Source organism: Quercus lobata, chromosome 1, assembly GCF_001633185.2.
Source record: "Quercus lobata isolate SW786 chromosome 1, ValleyOak3.0 Primary Assembly, whole genome shotgun sequence".
Lineage (NCBI taxonomy): Eukaryota > Viridiplantae > Streptophyta > Magnoliopsida > Fagales > Fagaceae > Quercus > Quercus lobata.
This window is the reverse complement of record NC_044904.1, coordinates 22,194,101-22,211,255: the sequence shown is the minus strand read 5'-3', so window position 1 is coordinate 22,211,255 and position 17,155 is coordinate 22,194,101. Positions and strand designations below refer to the sequence as shown.

The 17,155-nt window shown below is 36.9% G+C and overlaps 1 protein-coding gene across 1 annotated transcript; it reads right to left on the bottom strand.

Annotated features, from left to right (window-relative positions):
* Nucleotides 1-13,796: 13,796 nt before the first annotated feature.
* On the bottom strand, nt 13,797-16,513 carry LOC115983472 (aquaporin PIP2-7-like). The gene is made up of 4 exons (XM_031106169.1): nt 16,045-16,513; nt 15,332-15,627; nt 14,222-14,362; nt 13,797-14,127 (listed from the first exon to the last, which is right to left on the bottom strand). The coding sequence occupies exons 1-4, from the start codon at nt 16,352-16,354 to the stop codon at nt 14,014-14,016; spliced, it is 861 nt and encodes a 286-aa protein (XP_030962029.1). The 5' UTR covers nt 16,355-16,513; the 3' UTR covers nt 13,797-14,013.
* Between the last annotated feature and the right edge of the window lie 642 nt (nt 16,514-17,155).

Here is a 17,155-nt window from a genome sequence, read left to right as displayed (position 1 = left end):
GCAGATACCTTGTCTCGGCATCGACCAAGGTTTTGCTCACGTAATATTCTGGCATTTGCACTCCCCGGTCCCTCAGCAACACAGCACTTACGGTATGATCGGTGACTGTAAGGTACATAAACAGATCCTCCCTGGGCTCCGGTGCCGTCAACCTCGGCGCCTTTGCCAAATATTCCTTTAGTTCTCGAAAAGCTTCATCACAGCTCTCGTCCCATCGAAACCCCTTCCATTTTTTCAGAAGCTGATAAAACGGCCGGCAGCGATTGGCAAACTTAGAGATAAATCAGTTCAGGGCGGCTAACATTCCAGTGAGCACTTGCACCTCTTTGGGATTGCTTGGTGGTTTGAGGCGGTTCACAGCCTTTATTTGGTCGGGGTTAGCTTCTATTCCCCATGTAGAGATCAGATATCCCAGGAACTTACCAGCCCCCACTCCGAAAGTGCACTTCTCGGCATTCAGGCGCAATTTGTGCCGTCGAAGTATCTCGAATACTCCCCGGAGGTCTTCGGTATGCTGTGACTCAACTCTGCTTTTTACCACCATATCGTCGATATAAACTTCAACCGTGCATCCAATTCTTTCTCGAAACATTCTTGTCATCATTCGCTGATACGTAGCCCCGGCGTTCTTCAATCCAAACGGCATGACCTCGTAGTGATAGTTTGCATTCGGGGAGATAAATGCTGTCTTTTCTCGGTCTTCGGGCGCCAAGGCAATCTGGTGGTAGCCCTGGAAGGCATCTAGGAAGCTCATCCTTGGGTGCCCGTATGTTGCATCTACTAGCTGGTCAATCTTGGGCATCGGGAATGGGTCCTTGGGACATGCCTTGTTCAGGTCTGTGAAATCCACACAAACTCTCTATTTCTCGTTCTTCTTCTTCATCACGATAGTGTTTGCCAACCACTTCGGGAAGAATATCTCCTTTATGACTCCGGCCTCCTTCAGCCGCTCAACCTCCAGGTTTACTGCATCGACGTGTTCTTTCGACGCCCTTTTCGGTTTCTGCTTCTTCGGGGGGAATAATGGATCCACGTTGAGTCTGTGGACAATGAACTTGGGATCTACGCCGGGCACTTCATATAAGGGCTCCATGCGAAAACATCTATGTTCTGCAACAGGAACAACAACATCTCTACCCTTTCCCGGTCATTCATGCTTGTACCTATCTGGAAATATCTGTCAGTATCTGGAAGAATTCTTACCTTCAGCACCTCCTTGGCAACGTCCGCCCCAGTTTCCCCCTGGGGTTTCTGTAATTGCTATGAAGTCTCTTTCTCGGTATCCTCAGTTTGACCGAGCTGTTCCTTCTCCCACCTGACCGCGGCGATAAGGCACTGCCTCGCCACCTGTTGGTTCCCCCTTACCTCGGCAACTCCATTCTCAGTAGGAAATTTTACTTTCACGTGAAGGGTGGACGGAACAGCCCCCATGGCGTGAATCCACGGCCTCCCCAGGATTGCAGTGTACGGTGCGAATGATCGGACTACTATGAATGTAACTATAACTCCCTTACCTTCCATGTCCACTGGGAGAGAGATTTGCCCCTCGGGAATTACAACTCTCCTGTCAAACGAGACCAACGGCGTGTCATACTTTGCCAAATCTTGGGTCTTTAACCCGAGCCCTTCAAAGAGGTCCGAGTACATGACGTCAGCCCCGCTACCCTGATCAATCATCACCCTCTTCACCAGGAATCCGCCTATCCGGGCTGTCACCACCAAAGCATCGTCGTGGGGTTGGACCATTCCTTCCAAATCGTCTTCTCCGAACGAGATGGACAGCCGTCCAACTTTCTTTTTCTTCTTGAATGATTCTCCCTCCGCGCAAGCCACTGTCAATACCCTTTTTGCAGCTGCTGCTCTTCTTGGTGCGGCATGGATGACTTCGATTACCCCCAGGGGTGGCGGAAGGGGGTTCCTTTTCTGTTGGGCGCTCTGCCCAGTTTCTCGGTCAATGGAATTTGCTACAAACTCCTTCAGGTACCCTGCCCTCACTAGCTGGCCGAGATGATCTTTTAATACCCGACACTGCTCGGTGGTGTGCCCCTTGTCTCTGTGATAGATGCAGTATAGGTTTTGGTTCCTCCAAGATGGGTTGCCCCCCATTTTGTTTGGCCATCTGAAGAATGGCTCGTTTTTTATTCGTTCCAAGATTTTGTGCACGGGCTCTTTAAACACCACATTAACCCCTTCGATTTGCACCTCTGGTTCCTGCATTCTGAAGTCTCTCTTCGGTTTCGTCGGCAAAATGCTTTGCCGAGATCTCCCCACTAAAGGAGCTTTCCCCCTGCTTTGCAGCCGGTCATCCTCCAGGCGTTTGTACTCCTCTATACGTCTCATCAGTTGCCTCATATCCTCGGGAGGTCTTCTCGTCAGTGATTCTCGTAATTCAAAATCTTCAGGGAGCCCCATCCTGAAGGTACTTGCTGCTATTTTCTCGTTTCCCCCACCAATCTCGTTGTAGAGTTCCCAGTATCGGCTGGCATAGCTCCGAAGGGTTTCCCCAACCCTCATTTTCATGGAAAGTAGTGCGTCAACCGGCTGTTGCACTCGGCTGCATGTCACGAACCTGCTGCCGAATTCTTGAATCAACTCGGCGAAGTTGTGTATAGAACCTTTCCGCAACCCATTGAACCATCTCAGTGCAGTAGAGCCGAGACTAGAGGGGAATACTTTACACATCAATGCATCGTTGTGCGCATGCAAAGACATCATGTGGATGTAATGGCTAACATGCTCCACGGGGTCTGTCCTCCCCTCATACGAATTGAATGGCGATCGTGTGAATCTGCTCGGCATTGGGGCCCGTTCAATTTCATCGGAGAATGGTGACCGGGCTGCCATCCGCAAGGCTCGGCTCATGGCGTCCATGGCGGCATTGTGGTGCAGTCGTTCCTCCGGCGATTCTGATCCTTGGTGATCGTAACCATGCGACCGTGAACGGTTCCGCCGATGACGTGGTTCCCGTGGTTGCCGGTGTGACTCATGGGAACGCGATCGGTCTCGGGATCGTCGCATACTAGATCGGCTGGAGCCCTCGCCCTGGTTTCTCCTTTGCTGGGGGTTGCGATTTCTTTCATGCCGTCGACCCCTTGCTTCCAGCTCTAAATCCATTACCAGTCTGCGTAACCGCTCCAGTTTTCGGTCTCTATCATCATACTGTTGATGCGCCGAGACGTCTGAAACCGTCCAGTGTGTCTGAGCCGACCCTTCTCCCAATCCGGATCTTTCCTCCCCTCTTGGGTGCTCCCTATCTTCCCGCCGTTTCTGCCTTCTCTCCCTCCACGTTGACCCTCGAGAAGATCCTACGGAGCCGCTCGGTGCACGCTCTCCTGAATGCTCCTCAGACATTCCTGTCGTTTGAGTCTCAGTCGAACTACAGCTTTGTAGGAGGGCCTCACGGTGGGCGCCAATTGTAAGAACCAAGTATAAGACTTCTGGGCCTTAGATCACTTGGGCTCACAATTTATTTGTAGTGGGTTTAAGGGTTTCCTACTATGGGTCGTTCTTGGCAGAGAGACTCAAAGCAACGCCTAGTTGATATTCACTCACTTGACTGTTTTCTCTCAATTTTTCTGAACCCTTTCTTCTCCCAACTTTCTTCTATTTATAGCCAAGGTTAGTGGGGAGATTATAATTACAGCCACCGTTAGTGCTACTGAAGGTCCAATATTATTTGATTAAAGTGGATGTTTAGGTGAGAGGACGGTGCTGCATTTATGATCTTGGAACTTGGTTTCATCTTAACCGATTATGTTCGGCAACTCAGTTTCCTGTGCATACCACATTTTCCCGGGAACGGTTCATATACTTGACTGGGAACGTTTGACCGATCACCTCTTGGAACTCAATACCCTACACTTGTCTGCACATTAAGGAAGCTTCAAGAAGGGCGCAGGATAACTGGGCCTTTCTACTGTGCCTGCGCCCAAGGCCGGTACGGGACTAGGCCCAGGGCCTGTATGGGCCTGGGATCTCGGTGCCGTACAATATTAATATTGTATTTCAATTTATTTTGACTAAATCATTTATAAAAATAAAATAATTTTTTTTAATCTTGAAAGTTATCTATTATTGATTCTATACTAAAAAAAACTCTTTCAATTTACAACATGAAAGAGCTCATTAGGAAATCATCTTCCATTTTATGTGTAAAGCTTAATTTTGAAAATATTCAAGCCTAAAAATACTAAAAAATAAAACCTCATACATGTAAACAAAATAAGAAACACGATCACTTGGTGTCACAATCCAATGTAGCACTAGCCACATTTACATTAGACCTCAAAAAGATTAGTCAAGTTACAATTGAGACTTCTTATAATCATTTATATAACCTAGGTCGACCTAGTAAAAATTCGATATGGAATTTATCACATGCACCCATAACACAATATAGTGAAATCTACATGATCTAGGATCATAATTTTCTCTACTTAAATTATTGATGTTCCCATTAGGTCTTAAATTGTGTTGAAGTACCCCAAGTCACATGGTAGAGGTGGCAATGTTTGACACAATACTCAAACACAACATGAAGTTAGTAAATTAGGGTTTAGGTGATGTCGCGAAAGTCTAAAGAAAGCACACACGATGCTCTCTTGATGGAATAAAAACTAAACTATTAGCTTCTAGTAGTAAACTTCGAATCTATGAGAGGGTTCCCTAAATTCACAAGGAGATAAATTGGAATCTACCAGAAAAAAAAGTTTGAAAAAAACTCTACAATTTTATTAATCTGATTTGCCTCTGACACCTACAAAACATATAGCAAAACCCTAAGACGATTAGGAAACGTTCGAAACCCTAATTCAAACTAATTATGAGATTAGGTGACAAAATACCGAAATTTATCAAAAGTGGCAAAATTGAGTTAAATGCAAAATCATAAACTACTGACCCTAAGTGTCGTAAGTGAGACCTTATTCTGACTTTTGAGCAAAAAGTTATTAAGTAAACAAAAATTACTATAAATGGCAAAATCGTAGTTTTTGGGGGCTAAACAGAGGAATTTGCCAATTTCAAGGGATACCTCGTGGCAAAGCTACAACTATTAATCAGAAGGCCATTTTGCTTCAGCCTACCAAATTTCATGCGATTCCGACTCTAGGGCCCATGATTTCTACTAGTGCATTTTTGCCTTGAGCAATGATTTCAGATGCACGTGGGATTCCAGAAAGGCCATGGCGGTCTGTTCTACATCATTAGGCTTAATAGTTTTGTGTTTGATTCGGGTCAACATGGATTAAACTGTATATAATAAACAAGTCAATTTGAGTTTGACATGTTAAACCTGTTTAAACTAGCTTAAACTCATTTAACTGAAGGTCAATTTTATCAATACCCTTCAAAATTTTATGGTTATAATTATGTTTTAATTGTTAGTGATTTTGTTTGGAATTCTAGTTTTGTACTTATACATTCTATAAAGTATGATAATTGTTTACAATTATTCGTGTAAAGTAAATATGTTAATTTGATTAGATGATCGATCTATTTATCAAATGGGTCATGTAATTAGGTCATGTCGACCTTAACACGACTTATTTACTAAACGGATTATTTGAGTTGTGTCGTATCAACCTGTTTATAAACAAGGCAAGTTAGGGTCAAGGGGTCCTAATATGATTAATAAATGTGTAGTGCTCGTATTGACTTATAAATTATATTCAAATACTCAAAAGTTGACACAACACATCAACATGAATTTTACCCCTAGCATATGGTGTTATCAAGATGGCTCTAATATCATTTGTCACAACTAGGAAAATGCTAGATGTATTTGTTCTATACTCCAAAAGACTAGTCAAGTTACAATTGGTGTTCCTTGTAATCTCTTATATAAACCAATTTCAACTTAGTAAACATCTAATATAGGTCTCAGCACATGATTGCACAAAACACAATTGTCTAATTAATGCCATCTAGGGTATCACACTAAGACACACTTTATATGTCCAATATTCAAACATTTGAAACTATTGAGAATTAATATTATTTTCTATAAATTGTCCAATATTCTTTCACCTAAGGTTATCCAAAAAAAAAAAAAATTCTTTCACCTAAAAAATAAATAATGTTTCCAAGTAAAAAAAAAACACACCAAAAGTGATAATATCTAAAGGACCCAAACAATTGAACAAACATAATTTTGTTCCAAGAATCTTAGATATATAAACACCCAAAGCTTGGCTTCTAAACAAATAATCACGAACACAATTTCAAATAGAAATTAATTCCACACAAAAACACATACACTCAGAGAGAGAGATCATCAGCTTAATTGGTTTTGAAAGAATAAAACTATCAAGAAATTTAAAATTTTTATCATGTGTGATATAGGCCTTAAACATTATGTCTATTGGGAGGAAACTTCGAGCTAAAAGAGAAAAAGAGAGAGTGGAGGGAAAATAGTAAAGGATGGACTTTTCTATCTTAGGGCAGGGCTTACATATTCATTTCCAATTCCACCCAATTTGGACAGAAAATGGAATTTTTTTTCAATTATCAATAATGTCTTTTTTTTTTAATCTTTTTTTTGGTTACTGTGAATAATGTCCTTACTTTTTCTAATGACCACACATTTTTTTTAATTATTATATAAGCACATAGGCCAATCAATATAACATTGTACATCTATCAGTTCAGTGGTACGAAGTACCAACCTATACAGCCTCAACTTTGTACCTCTCAAAATGCCATTGAATCTTGCATGAGGAAATTCACCAGCAATGGTTTTGGAAATATCAAATCCTTTGTCCCTAAAAGTAGGATAAAATCTGTTAATAAAGCATTGTTAGCAAAATTAGGCTGCGCAGCAACATCAGGACAAGATAAAATTTGGTTTCATTTGTTGATATCAAAATACTTGAGAGGTAAAAAGTTTTCAAAAGCTAATAAGAGGGATCAATTATCCTAGTAATGGAAAGAAATTAGACAAGCAGGGCTCTAGTAATGGAAAGAAACATTATTCTTATCCCTTTAGGAACAATCCCAAATGAAACTTGTTGGGTTTTTTCAATTAAAAATCCAAAATCCCAAATACAATGTATATCCCAAATCACCACTCCATATTCCTCCTCACCTGAAAAATTCCTTTGGACAAAAAAATAAGCTTGGGAACTTTGCTGTCAAGTTTGCTTTCCATTTAGATCAATCCCTTAGATTCCAAGACCTAGGACCTCGAAACAAATTGGAATATATGGAACCATCTTTGAAAACTCAAAATAAATGAAAGACTGAAGTATCTACTTTGGGGAATAGCTTGGAACATCCTTCCTCTCAAATCTATTTTAAATAATAGATGGCCCAACTAGACACAATGTTAGTCCATTAACTTTGATAACACGGTCATTTTAGTTCCACCGTTTGTTACCATTAAAAATTTAAAAGTTTTTGTTAACTTTCTTAAAATAATGTCATTTCACATTTTTAACATTTCAAAATAATTGTAGATATTATTTTATTAATTTATTTAAAATGACAATTCTTCGAAGTTATTGGACTAAATTGACAATTTTTAAATTTCATGGACTAAAATAACAATTTTTAAACTTATTGAACTAAAATAGCAATTGATCAAATTTATAAGGTGTAAAATGTATATTTGCCTAAAATTTATTATTCATAAATCATAACCTTGCACACTAGGCTATTTATTTATTTTTATCTTTTTTATTTTTTGTAAATGGGATGAGCCTTTTACCAACTCCTCTCTTCTCTTTTGGGTTTTTGATTCAAATGATAGAGATGGTTCCAAGCCCTCTCTCATTTTTTTTCTTGGTAATAAATTATTTTTAGTTATATAAAATGTATATAACATTGCTCGTTTATCTTTTTTCTCTTTCTAGGAACCAAATAAAAAAAGTACTACATTTCTATTATTTTCATGTAGCCAAACATTTAAAAAGAGACATATCTTCATTCTTCCTTCCCGTCACACACACACATAGATTGGAGCTTACTAAAATCATCAACAACGGCAAATTGCCTTCATTTGGATGGGATTGAACTCAGGAAGATCATCTTGTTGTTCTCACCATATCCCCTTGCCTAAAAGGCAATGCTAGTCGTGCTAAATAGTGGTCATTTTCACATTTATTACACCCCTAACAACCTCCCATTGCATTTAATGCACTTCAATATGTTCCCTCCCTAAACTTAGGCAAGTCAGAATATTGAGCCACCCAATTGTTCCCTGGACATGGTCAGACCAGAACAACAAGCATCAATTCATCAATTAAAGTAATCTAGGCTTCGAGGCCCGGCATGTGGAGGTGGGGAAGATGTCTTCTACAAGTATAAAAGGCACCTTTTAAGAGTATGAGGTATAATCCATTTTCCATCCACAAAAGTACACTTTCATTCACATAAGATCATGAACTGACTTTACTATTGGAGTGTGACCGATAAACCCTTAGTGGAGAAGCTGATCTCATAACAATCTTCTAGTAATTGTGCAGACAACAGCTAAAGATACATCCCAACTTTTGTTGTCTTCCTTATCCAAGGAATCCCTAATACCGCAATGGGCTTTTGTTTTCAGTTAAGTTGTGTTGTTCTACTAGAATGGTAAACGAAAAAGAGAATTTTCTCTCGTTTATATTTACTATGATAGACAACTCTTTGGGTCTTTTTAGTGTTTGATTTTGTTAGAGTGCCTTTGTGCCAACTTTGTAATCTCATATTTTCTTAGTGAAACTTTCTTCTAAACGACACCTGATGACATAGGACTAACGTTGAGCCATATAAGTCTTTGTAGAAATCTTGTATAACTAAGTACACTCACAATGAAGTGATTAAAACTTTCAGCTATCCCAACAAGAATCTAAGATTTACGATATGAAAATTTTCTAATTTCATAGTGTTTTTTTTTATAAATTATTTATTTTATGAACCCCATAGAGTAAGAGTGAATTTATGTACATGATACATCATACATGCCCTTTCAAGTGGAGCCATCAGATAGTGGAGACGCTAATGACTTAAAAAAAGAAAAAGAAAAGAGTTGCACTAATAGCTGATTGATTGTAGCTACTAAAACATGCCTAATAATCTATAATTACCGCAGTCGGTGACACTTTAATTGAAAAACAAAATCTAATCTAGTGGTCCATGTTTCATTCATGAATTCGAACAAAGAAAATAGACCAAAAGAGCCAACTATGTGAGCGTTTGGTTTCAGCTGAAACCAACGCTCACGTTCTCATTTTCACGTTTCCGTTCTTTTTTTCTTTTTCTTTTTTTCAGCGCGTGAACTGTAAATTTACTGTGCAGAGACAAAAATGACTGTTTATGCACTGTAGGAGTACTGTTTACGTACTGTAGTAATACTGTTCACGCATTAAAAATATTAAAAATGGGTCCCACGGTACTTTTCACACATTTAAAAATTATTTTGCTACAGTGTTTTCAGTTTTCAGTTTCAACAACAATAAGTTCAATCCAAACGGACCCATAGCTCATTCACAATTCAAAAAAACAAAAAACAAAAAACAAAAAAAAAATCACAACAGAAACCACAGATGTGTTTTTGTGAAATGGTGATGTGATGATGAAATCGACCAGCATCACCGCCCCACTCTAATTTTAATCTCTTTCCCATCGCATTTCTTATAATATGTTTCAAAAATTGTGGAAGTTGCTTTCTTATTTTTAAGTAAATCTATTACATTGTGGTTCGAAGTTCACCACGTGTCCAAACACCATATGTATGATGAATACTAGTTTATCTTTTGGTTATGTAAGGTTGAGTGTGACCTATCATTGGTCGGTGAGTCCTTTTGTTTTATTTTTTTCCAATTAATCTAATGATATGATAATAAAGTTATGGATTATAATATTTGTGAAAGGCTGAATCAGATTGATGGCAACCATATAAGAATAACACATTTTGAGTCTTGACAAGAGGTGGGGGTTGAGTTGTGAAAGCTTGGGTACGTATGTAGGACAAGGAGTACGATTAATATTATATATTGAGCCATATTAGGAAAAGAAAATGTGTCTTACTTCATTTTGGTTTAATTATATATTTGGTTCTTCACCTTTGTCTTAAACTATAGAATAATAGAAATCCAAACAAAACACCATTAAGTAAATAGAAAATGATAAAGTTACCACAAAATACTTACAAATTGATGTGGCAAAAATAGATGAGGACTTATTTTATAAGGCTTATGTGATCAAATTTGCAATGTTTCTCGTATTGTTCAAGTGAATTAGTCAAAAACGTTAGGATAATGAATTTTAAATTTTAAAAAAATTATAGTGCAGAACATTGAATAAATTGATTGTTAATAAACTAAATATTATTTAATTAATATTGAAAGTTTTCGCCAAAGGCTCCAACTTGTATTAAACCAACCTTGGTATGGTAATACCATGTGGGCTTAAAGGCATTGCCCCACAAAATGGGCTCTAACTAGGATGATAGAGATTTAAGTGGGGAGACTATGACGCCCTAGATTAATTGAAGATTGATTAAGTGTGAGTGTGTGGTGAGTCCCACATTGCGCCTATGTTGGATTAATCTAGACTTTATTAACAACTACAAAGAGTCTTAATTGTGACTAGATTATTCGTTTTGGGGTATAGTGCAAATGCAACTAGTGCTTTTTTTTGGATTGTTACCATAACCCAATAGAAATAGTGTTGGTTTTGGGCAAATTCTAAACCTCACACAACTTTGGACATCGTTTTATATACATTGATGTTGCTTTATTGCTAGTAGCATCAAAAGAGGAGACAAAAGTTCACTCAGTAATAGAATATGGACAATAGCTTAACTGGTAAAATCTCTGATGGTTAAATAAGAAATCTGTGATTTAATCCCCGCCTATACTAAAAACTTATTGGTGTCTTAGTTTGATGATAAAGAACTATATTATCGAGAGTAGAAACCATAAGTTGAAACTATTTAAAAATAAGAATATGAACAAAGGTTGTTTATGCAGTAGAAGAGGGGCAAGGGGCATAAGCCCATTATGCAGCAATGCTAAACTCAACTCCCCTCTCTCGTATAGGGCCCAGACCATCAAACGAACACCCTCTTTGTGGTATGTGAGAAAAGAACTCAACACAAATACATGGGGTAGCACCAGGCGTGCCAATAGCACAAGGGTTTGGGATCCTTCAGGCCTGAATACAGCACCAATCCTTAGGCTTTCCAGGCCAAGTTTGTTTCATCTAAATTGAATTAAAGTACTAACCCTCGAATCGATCTGAAGGGCCTAATGCGAGAACTACATCGACTTAGAAGTTAGGAAACCCATCTAAGTCCATTTTTGGCGTATTATGCATGGCATTTTTACAAATAATTAACAATATAAAATGTATGTGATGTACATGATGTTATAATAACTAGATTCTCATTATATATACACAAAGCAGTGGCGGTTCCAAAATTTTTTTTAAGGATGTTCCTTAAGAAGCATTTTTTTTTTCCAATGGCGACTCTAGGAATTTTTCCCAAATGTATTGTTGTTTACTTGTTTCATTAATTTGTTTGTCTTTTATAATTTATAATTTGTTATATTGTTGCTTCATTAATTATAAAATTATTAATTGTTGTTTAATCTAACATAATTTAATTTGTTTGTCTTTTATTTTTATTTTTTTGAGAAAGAATTTGTTTGTCTTTTATAATGTATTGGTTAATTAAATTATTAATTATTATTTATTAGTTGCTTTCCCCAATTAATTATTGGTTAATTAATATCCCAAACAAACAAATTTAATTAGTTGAACTAATTACTATGATTGTTTGATACTTGGAATATCACACTATTACTTAACAAAAAAAAAAAAAAAGTCAATAAATTGTGCAGCACAAAAATATATATAGGTTGTATAGCTTAAATCCAAGTCTAAAAAAGAGTGATTTATTACATATTTTATGACCATTAGTTGAACTAATCAGCTAGCACATAGCACACAACCATATTTATTAATTATTAGTTGCACACTTGCACTAGCACTAGCACACAGTGAATCAAGTAAAGCCAATTGATTGTTTCTCACCAAAAGACACCAACACCAACGCTAAAAGACAATTAATAATCTCACCTACACCAACACCAACACCGGATAAAGCCAAAAACAGGGTAAATATTGAGAGAGAGAGAGAGAGAGAGAGAGAGAGAGAGAAATACCTTGGGGGAGCACCGGATCGGAGCAAGGAGGCTGAAGGCTGAGGCTGAGACCATCATTGACGAGTGATCTCCAATGTGGGGCGAGCAAGTGACGATGTGCTCTGGACTGCGACTAGACCGATCTCCGATGAGGGGCGACGATGTGTTGTGAACAGATCTCCGATGAGGGGCTACAATGTGCTCTGGACTGTGACTGGACCGATCTCTGATGAGGGGAGGCGTTGCTCTGTTTTTAGGTTTGCTTTAGCCTTTAGTGATTTCTAATTTAGTGATTTGAGGTTTCTGATTTAGTGATTTGCTCTGTATTGGGGTTTTTTTTTTTTAGAATCTATGGGTTTGCTTCCTCTGTAATCTGTTGGGCTTGCCATGGGCTTGATATTGGGCTTGCCTTCCGTTGTTTTGCTTTATTACAATTTTTTTTTTTTGGGCTTTTTTATTTATTTTTTTGCTCGAAAGTAGAATAAATATATATATTTAATTTGAGGGTGTTCTTAATTTTGATTGAGGGTTATCCTAATTTTAAGGGTAAACAAATAAAAAAAATTAATTATTATATATAATTTTTTTTTCAGGTCAGGGTGTTCCTAGGAACACCCTGAGCATAACGTGGTGCCGCCACTGACACAAAGTTACAGAATATATTACAAATCATATAATAAGCCTTACCAAAGATGAAAAAAAACAGTACACACTTTCTTTTCTTTTTTTTGATAACAACACACTATTGAACATCTTTGATAACTCTCCCACTCAAAATCATATTATTCCATTGCGGTTGAAGTTTTCTTTTTCTTTTTTAAATTATTATTGGATATATCTGTTAGAAAAATTGTGGAGTAAATAAGAAATTGACTCATAATGTCCACTTGAATATGATATTAAAGTGGCGAGAATCCTTAAGTCCCACATAAGAAATGATAGAGAATATGAATTTATATGCTCATAAGTTGGATATTGGGTTAGGCTTTAGGCATGTGTGGACTAGACCCTCTTATCCAAATAATAATATTTTAATATTTTATTTTTTGAGTCAGTAAGTTTGTATATAACAGTTTTTCCTGAAACAGTGTGTTTGTTCAGTAATATATATATATATATATATATATATATATATATTCATAGCCCCTCGTTCATGAAAAAAAAACTTTGGAGAAACTCTCCCAAAGAGAAAATGAGTTTGTGTATTATCATTTGAGTTAAAGAGAGAGAAAGAGACAGATTAGTTTGCAAAGATTGAACCTTGTGTGCTTTTTTTTTTCTTTTTTTCTGTGTTGTAGATCATTTTATCCTAGGAGGTAGATATTCGTAAGTCTCAAAGCATCACAGATTATGTGAGAGGCGAAATCTGCTTTAAGGAGATTGTGTTAAACATAAGACTTGATCTGTATCATTCATCCTTTACGCATTTAAATTTGGTCTGTGATTTTTTTCAGTTATCTTGTAGATTTCTTTTTATATATACAATATCTATTTATTGTTTTGCCTATCACATCTATTTGTGTTATTGCTTATAATTAGATCTATATGTTGTTATTTTTTGCTTAATCACAAAAGTAAATTGTTGAAATATATCTAACAATATCTGCTCACCCTTACCCCAAAAAGAACTTTAGCCCATTAACAAAATGAGCTCATTTGCCATTAGGATTGAAACAAATTTGGATGAATTCATTAATGTGTAATGGGGATGGTTTCAATTTGATCTCTCTTTCTCCTCTGTTTGGATGAGAAAGAGAGTCATACACAAGATGGTGAATAAACTAGATACAAGTTAAATGTCTCAGAAAGTACAAGAGAAAATATCTGAGAGTTGGAAACACCATCTCCATCTTAATTTGGGAAAATACATAATTGTTGGAAAAACTTAAGCATTGCTCCTGAAGGATCCTAGAGCCTTAATGGCTGCTGCTCTAAGAATGTATTGGTGGTAGAAGGCAGCGATGGCAGCTCCAATAAAAGGTCCAACCCAGAATAGCCACTGAAACACATCATTAATATAATTATATAGAGAATCTTATATATTAAAAAATATATATAAATAGTGAGAGGAAGAAGAAGGAGATGGCACATACTTGGTCATCCCAGGCCTTGGTTTGGTTGTAGATCACTGCGGCTCCAAAGCTTCTAGCTGGGTTGATACCAGTACCAGTGATTGGGATTGTGGCTAGGTGAACCATGAATACAGCGAATCCAATGGGAAGGGGTGCCAATACATTAATTCAAAAAAAGAAAAAACAAAATCAACCAAGTGACAAATACAAAGGCTTATGTATTTTTTGCTGAATAATGGCTTATGCATACACTATTCAGGCAAATATATTAGCAAATTTATGTTTAGAAAATTGCCATAGTATCCTACTTATAGCGGTCAACTTGCCATATCCTTCCACAATCCAGTGACTTGTGACATGGTGGTACAGTAACTATGTTATGTTATAAGCATGTGGATTTATTTTGGAGTAATATTAGAGACACAATAATTTTCACAACTAATATGCATGGTTCATTGTGATTAGAATAACATTACTTTCATATGGGTCGATACATTTTATATTATTCACCAATTACAACAAATTATGCAAATAGTGTGCCAAACTTTTATCACTTTATAAAAATCCATGGAATTAGGTAAAGAAGTATCGTAAATAAATTTAAAAAAAAATTAATTATCAAATAAAATTCATATAGAGTTAGGATTAGGTGAGGCAGCATTAGCAATACCTACCAAATAATGGGCCTACACCCCACAATTTCTTAACCAAACCAGTGAGTTAATATTGCAAAATTTGAAGGGATATTTGTATCCATTCATTTTCTATGTTTAAATTCATAGGCTAAAATTTTCTCCCAAAAAAAAAAAAAATCTATGTTTAAATGTAGACGTTATCTTTTCGCATTTTAAAATTTGTACACCATGATACATATAATTGTGAATATTATATATGTACATGAAAAAAAGAAGTGTAGAAAAATATTTACTCATTTTTCTTGAAGCATGGGAATAAGTCAATAGCACACTACCCTAGAATTTTTGTATGGAGTAATTCTTTAAAAGAAAGTAAAAAAATGAACCCGTTGGGTTGGGACTTAGGATGAGAAAATCTTGACATGTACGTAGTCTAATAATAAAATTGTATTAAATTAAAAACAGAGGGCATGATGAGATGAGATGAGATGCTTACAGGAACATGGGAGTCTCTAGCGTTCCTCTTAGGGTCAGTGGCTGAGAAGACAGTGTAGACAAGAACAAAGGTACCAATTATCTCTGCCCCCAATCCAGTTCCCTTGTTGTACCCAAGTGCCAGCTCATTGGCTCCACCTCCATACTTAGTGTAGAGTGACTTCTGGAACGCCTTCACCAACCCAACTCCGCAGATTGCTCCCAAGCACTGTGCTACCATGTACAACACTGCTCGGATCAGCGACACCTTCCTCGCCAAGAATAGCCCGAATGTCACCGCCGGGTTTATGTGTCCTCCTGCATACCCAAGTTTTAACATTTATCAGTTATCACTGAAGTTTCTCTATCCAGCAACAATTAAAACACACCCTTGCCAAGGAGGAAAAAAAATTTGTATATGTGTGTGAGAAAATTATTAGGTTTTTTTTTACATGCGTGGTACTTTTTATTTTTACATGAATTTAATTATTAGAATTCACTGTTATGTGATAGAACAAATTACTAGCTCATTTTTAGAGCGGGCAAGTTGAGAAAAAATATTAGGTATTTTGAAGTACAGCGAATATTAGGTATTATAATATTAGGTATTATAAGCATAATGAATTTCATCATAAATTTAAGTGGTGAAACTCATTACTACTTGATAGAAGAGAATGCTAGAGTACTGAATAATTACTCACAATTAATAAGAGGTCATGAGGATATTTAACCTACCAGAGATACCGGCAGTGCAGTAAACAAGGACGAAGATCATGCCACCAAAGGCCCAAGCAATACCAAGAACACCAACCCCACCACATTGGTCTGCGTTCTTGGCGGGGTCAGTCTGGCTCTTGTACCCAATCACAGTCAAAACTGTGATGTAAAGGAAAAGAAGTGTGGCAATGAACTCTGCAGTAAGAGCTCTGTAAAAGGACCACTGGGTTAGCTCCTCAGGGTCGATCAAAGGAGCTGGAGGTGGGTCATGGTAGTCCTTAGCTGAGTACTCTCCTCCTTGCTCTGCAACTTCAACATCCTTTGTCATAGTGATCACTTAAGCTTAGAAATAGAAGTGAAAGAGAGTTTTAAAAGGGAAAGAAGTTGAAGTGTGTTGTGCTGTGATTTGTGGATGGAGGAGTGAGTACAAAGGTCTGTTTATGGAGGACCAGAGAGTATAGATTCATGATTTGAAGTCTTATGGTTTAAAAAAAAAAAAATTAAATAAGAGTGATTATGTATGGTTGCTAACGATATGTTAACATCAATTTTTTGCCGACCATATAGCTTAATTTCGCTTGCATGGACCGACTTTTCCCTCCAACGGCTCTTGATTTATTATTTATTTATTTATTTAGAAAACTTTCTCCCTTTTTTTCTTTTTCCTTTCACCTATGTTGATGGTCCCAGCTCCAGTGTAATGGGGAAAATTCAACGGCTATGTGCGATCATTTATTTATTTATTTATTTTAGAAGAATGTGTGATTAAATTTAGAACGGTCATTTGATCGAGACGAGGCAGGCAAGTAGGGCAACGGTCTGTAACGACATTATTCTTGAGTTTTTTTTTTGAAGTGATACACAAAAAATAAGACATAATTTATTTTATTTTATTTTTTTTGATAAGATAAGACATAATTTATATTCCATAATTGTTTAACACATTCAATGTAAAACAATTATAAAAAATACAAATAAAAGGACAATTATGATAAATATGGTGTAACTAAGACTTGCTATAGTTTTCTTTTTTTAAGTGATACACAAATAATAAGACATAATTTATATTCCATAATTGTTTAACACATGCAATGTAAAACAATTATGAAGAACACAAATAAAAGGACAA

Bases quoted from the DNA above. Each gene is read 5' to 3' on its own strand.
- LOC115983472 (XM_031106169.1), bottom strand. From the start codon at position 16,354: ATGACAAAGGATGTTGAAGTTGCAGAGCAAGGAGGAGAGTACTCAGCT. The intron at 15,628-16,044 runs GTAGGTTAAATA...TTGGGTATGCAG, and splicing joins CTGCACTGCCGGTATCTCTG to GAGGACACATAAACCCGGCG. The intron at 14,363-15,331 runs GTAAGCATCTCA...TTTTGAATTAAT, and splicing joins CTAGAGACTCCCATGTTCCT to GTATTGGCACCCCTTCCCAT.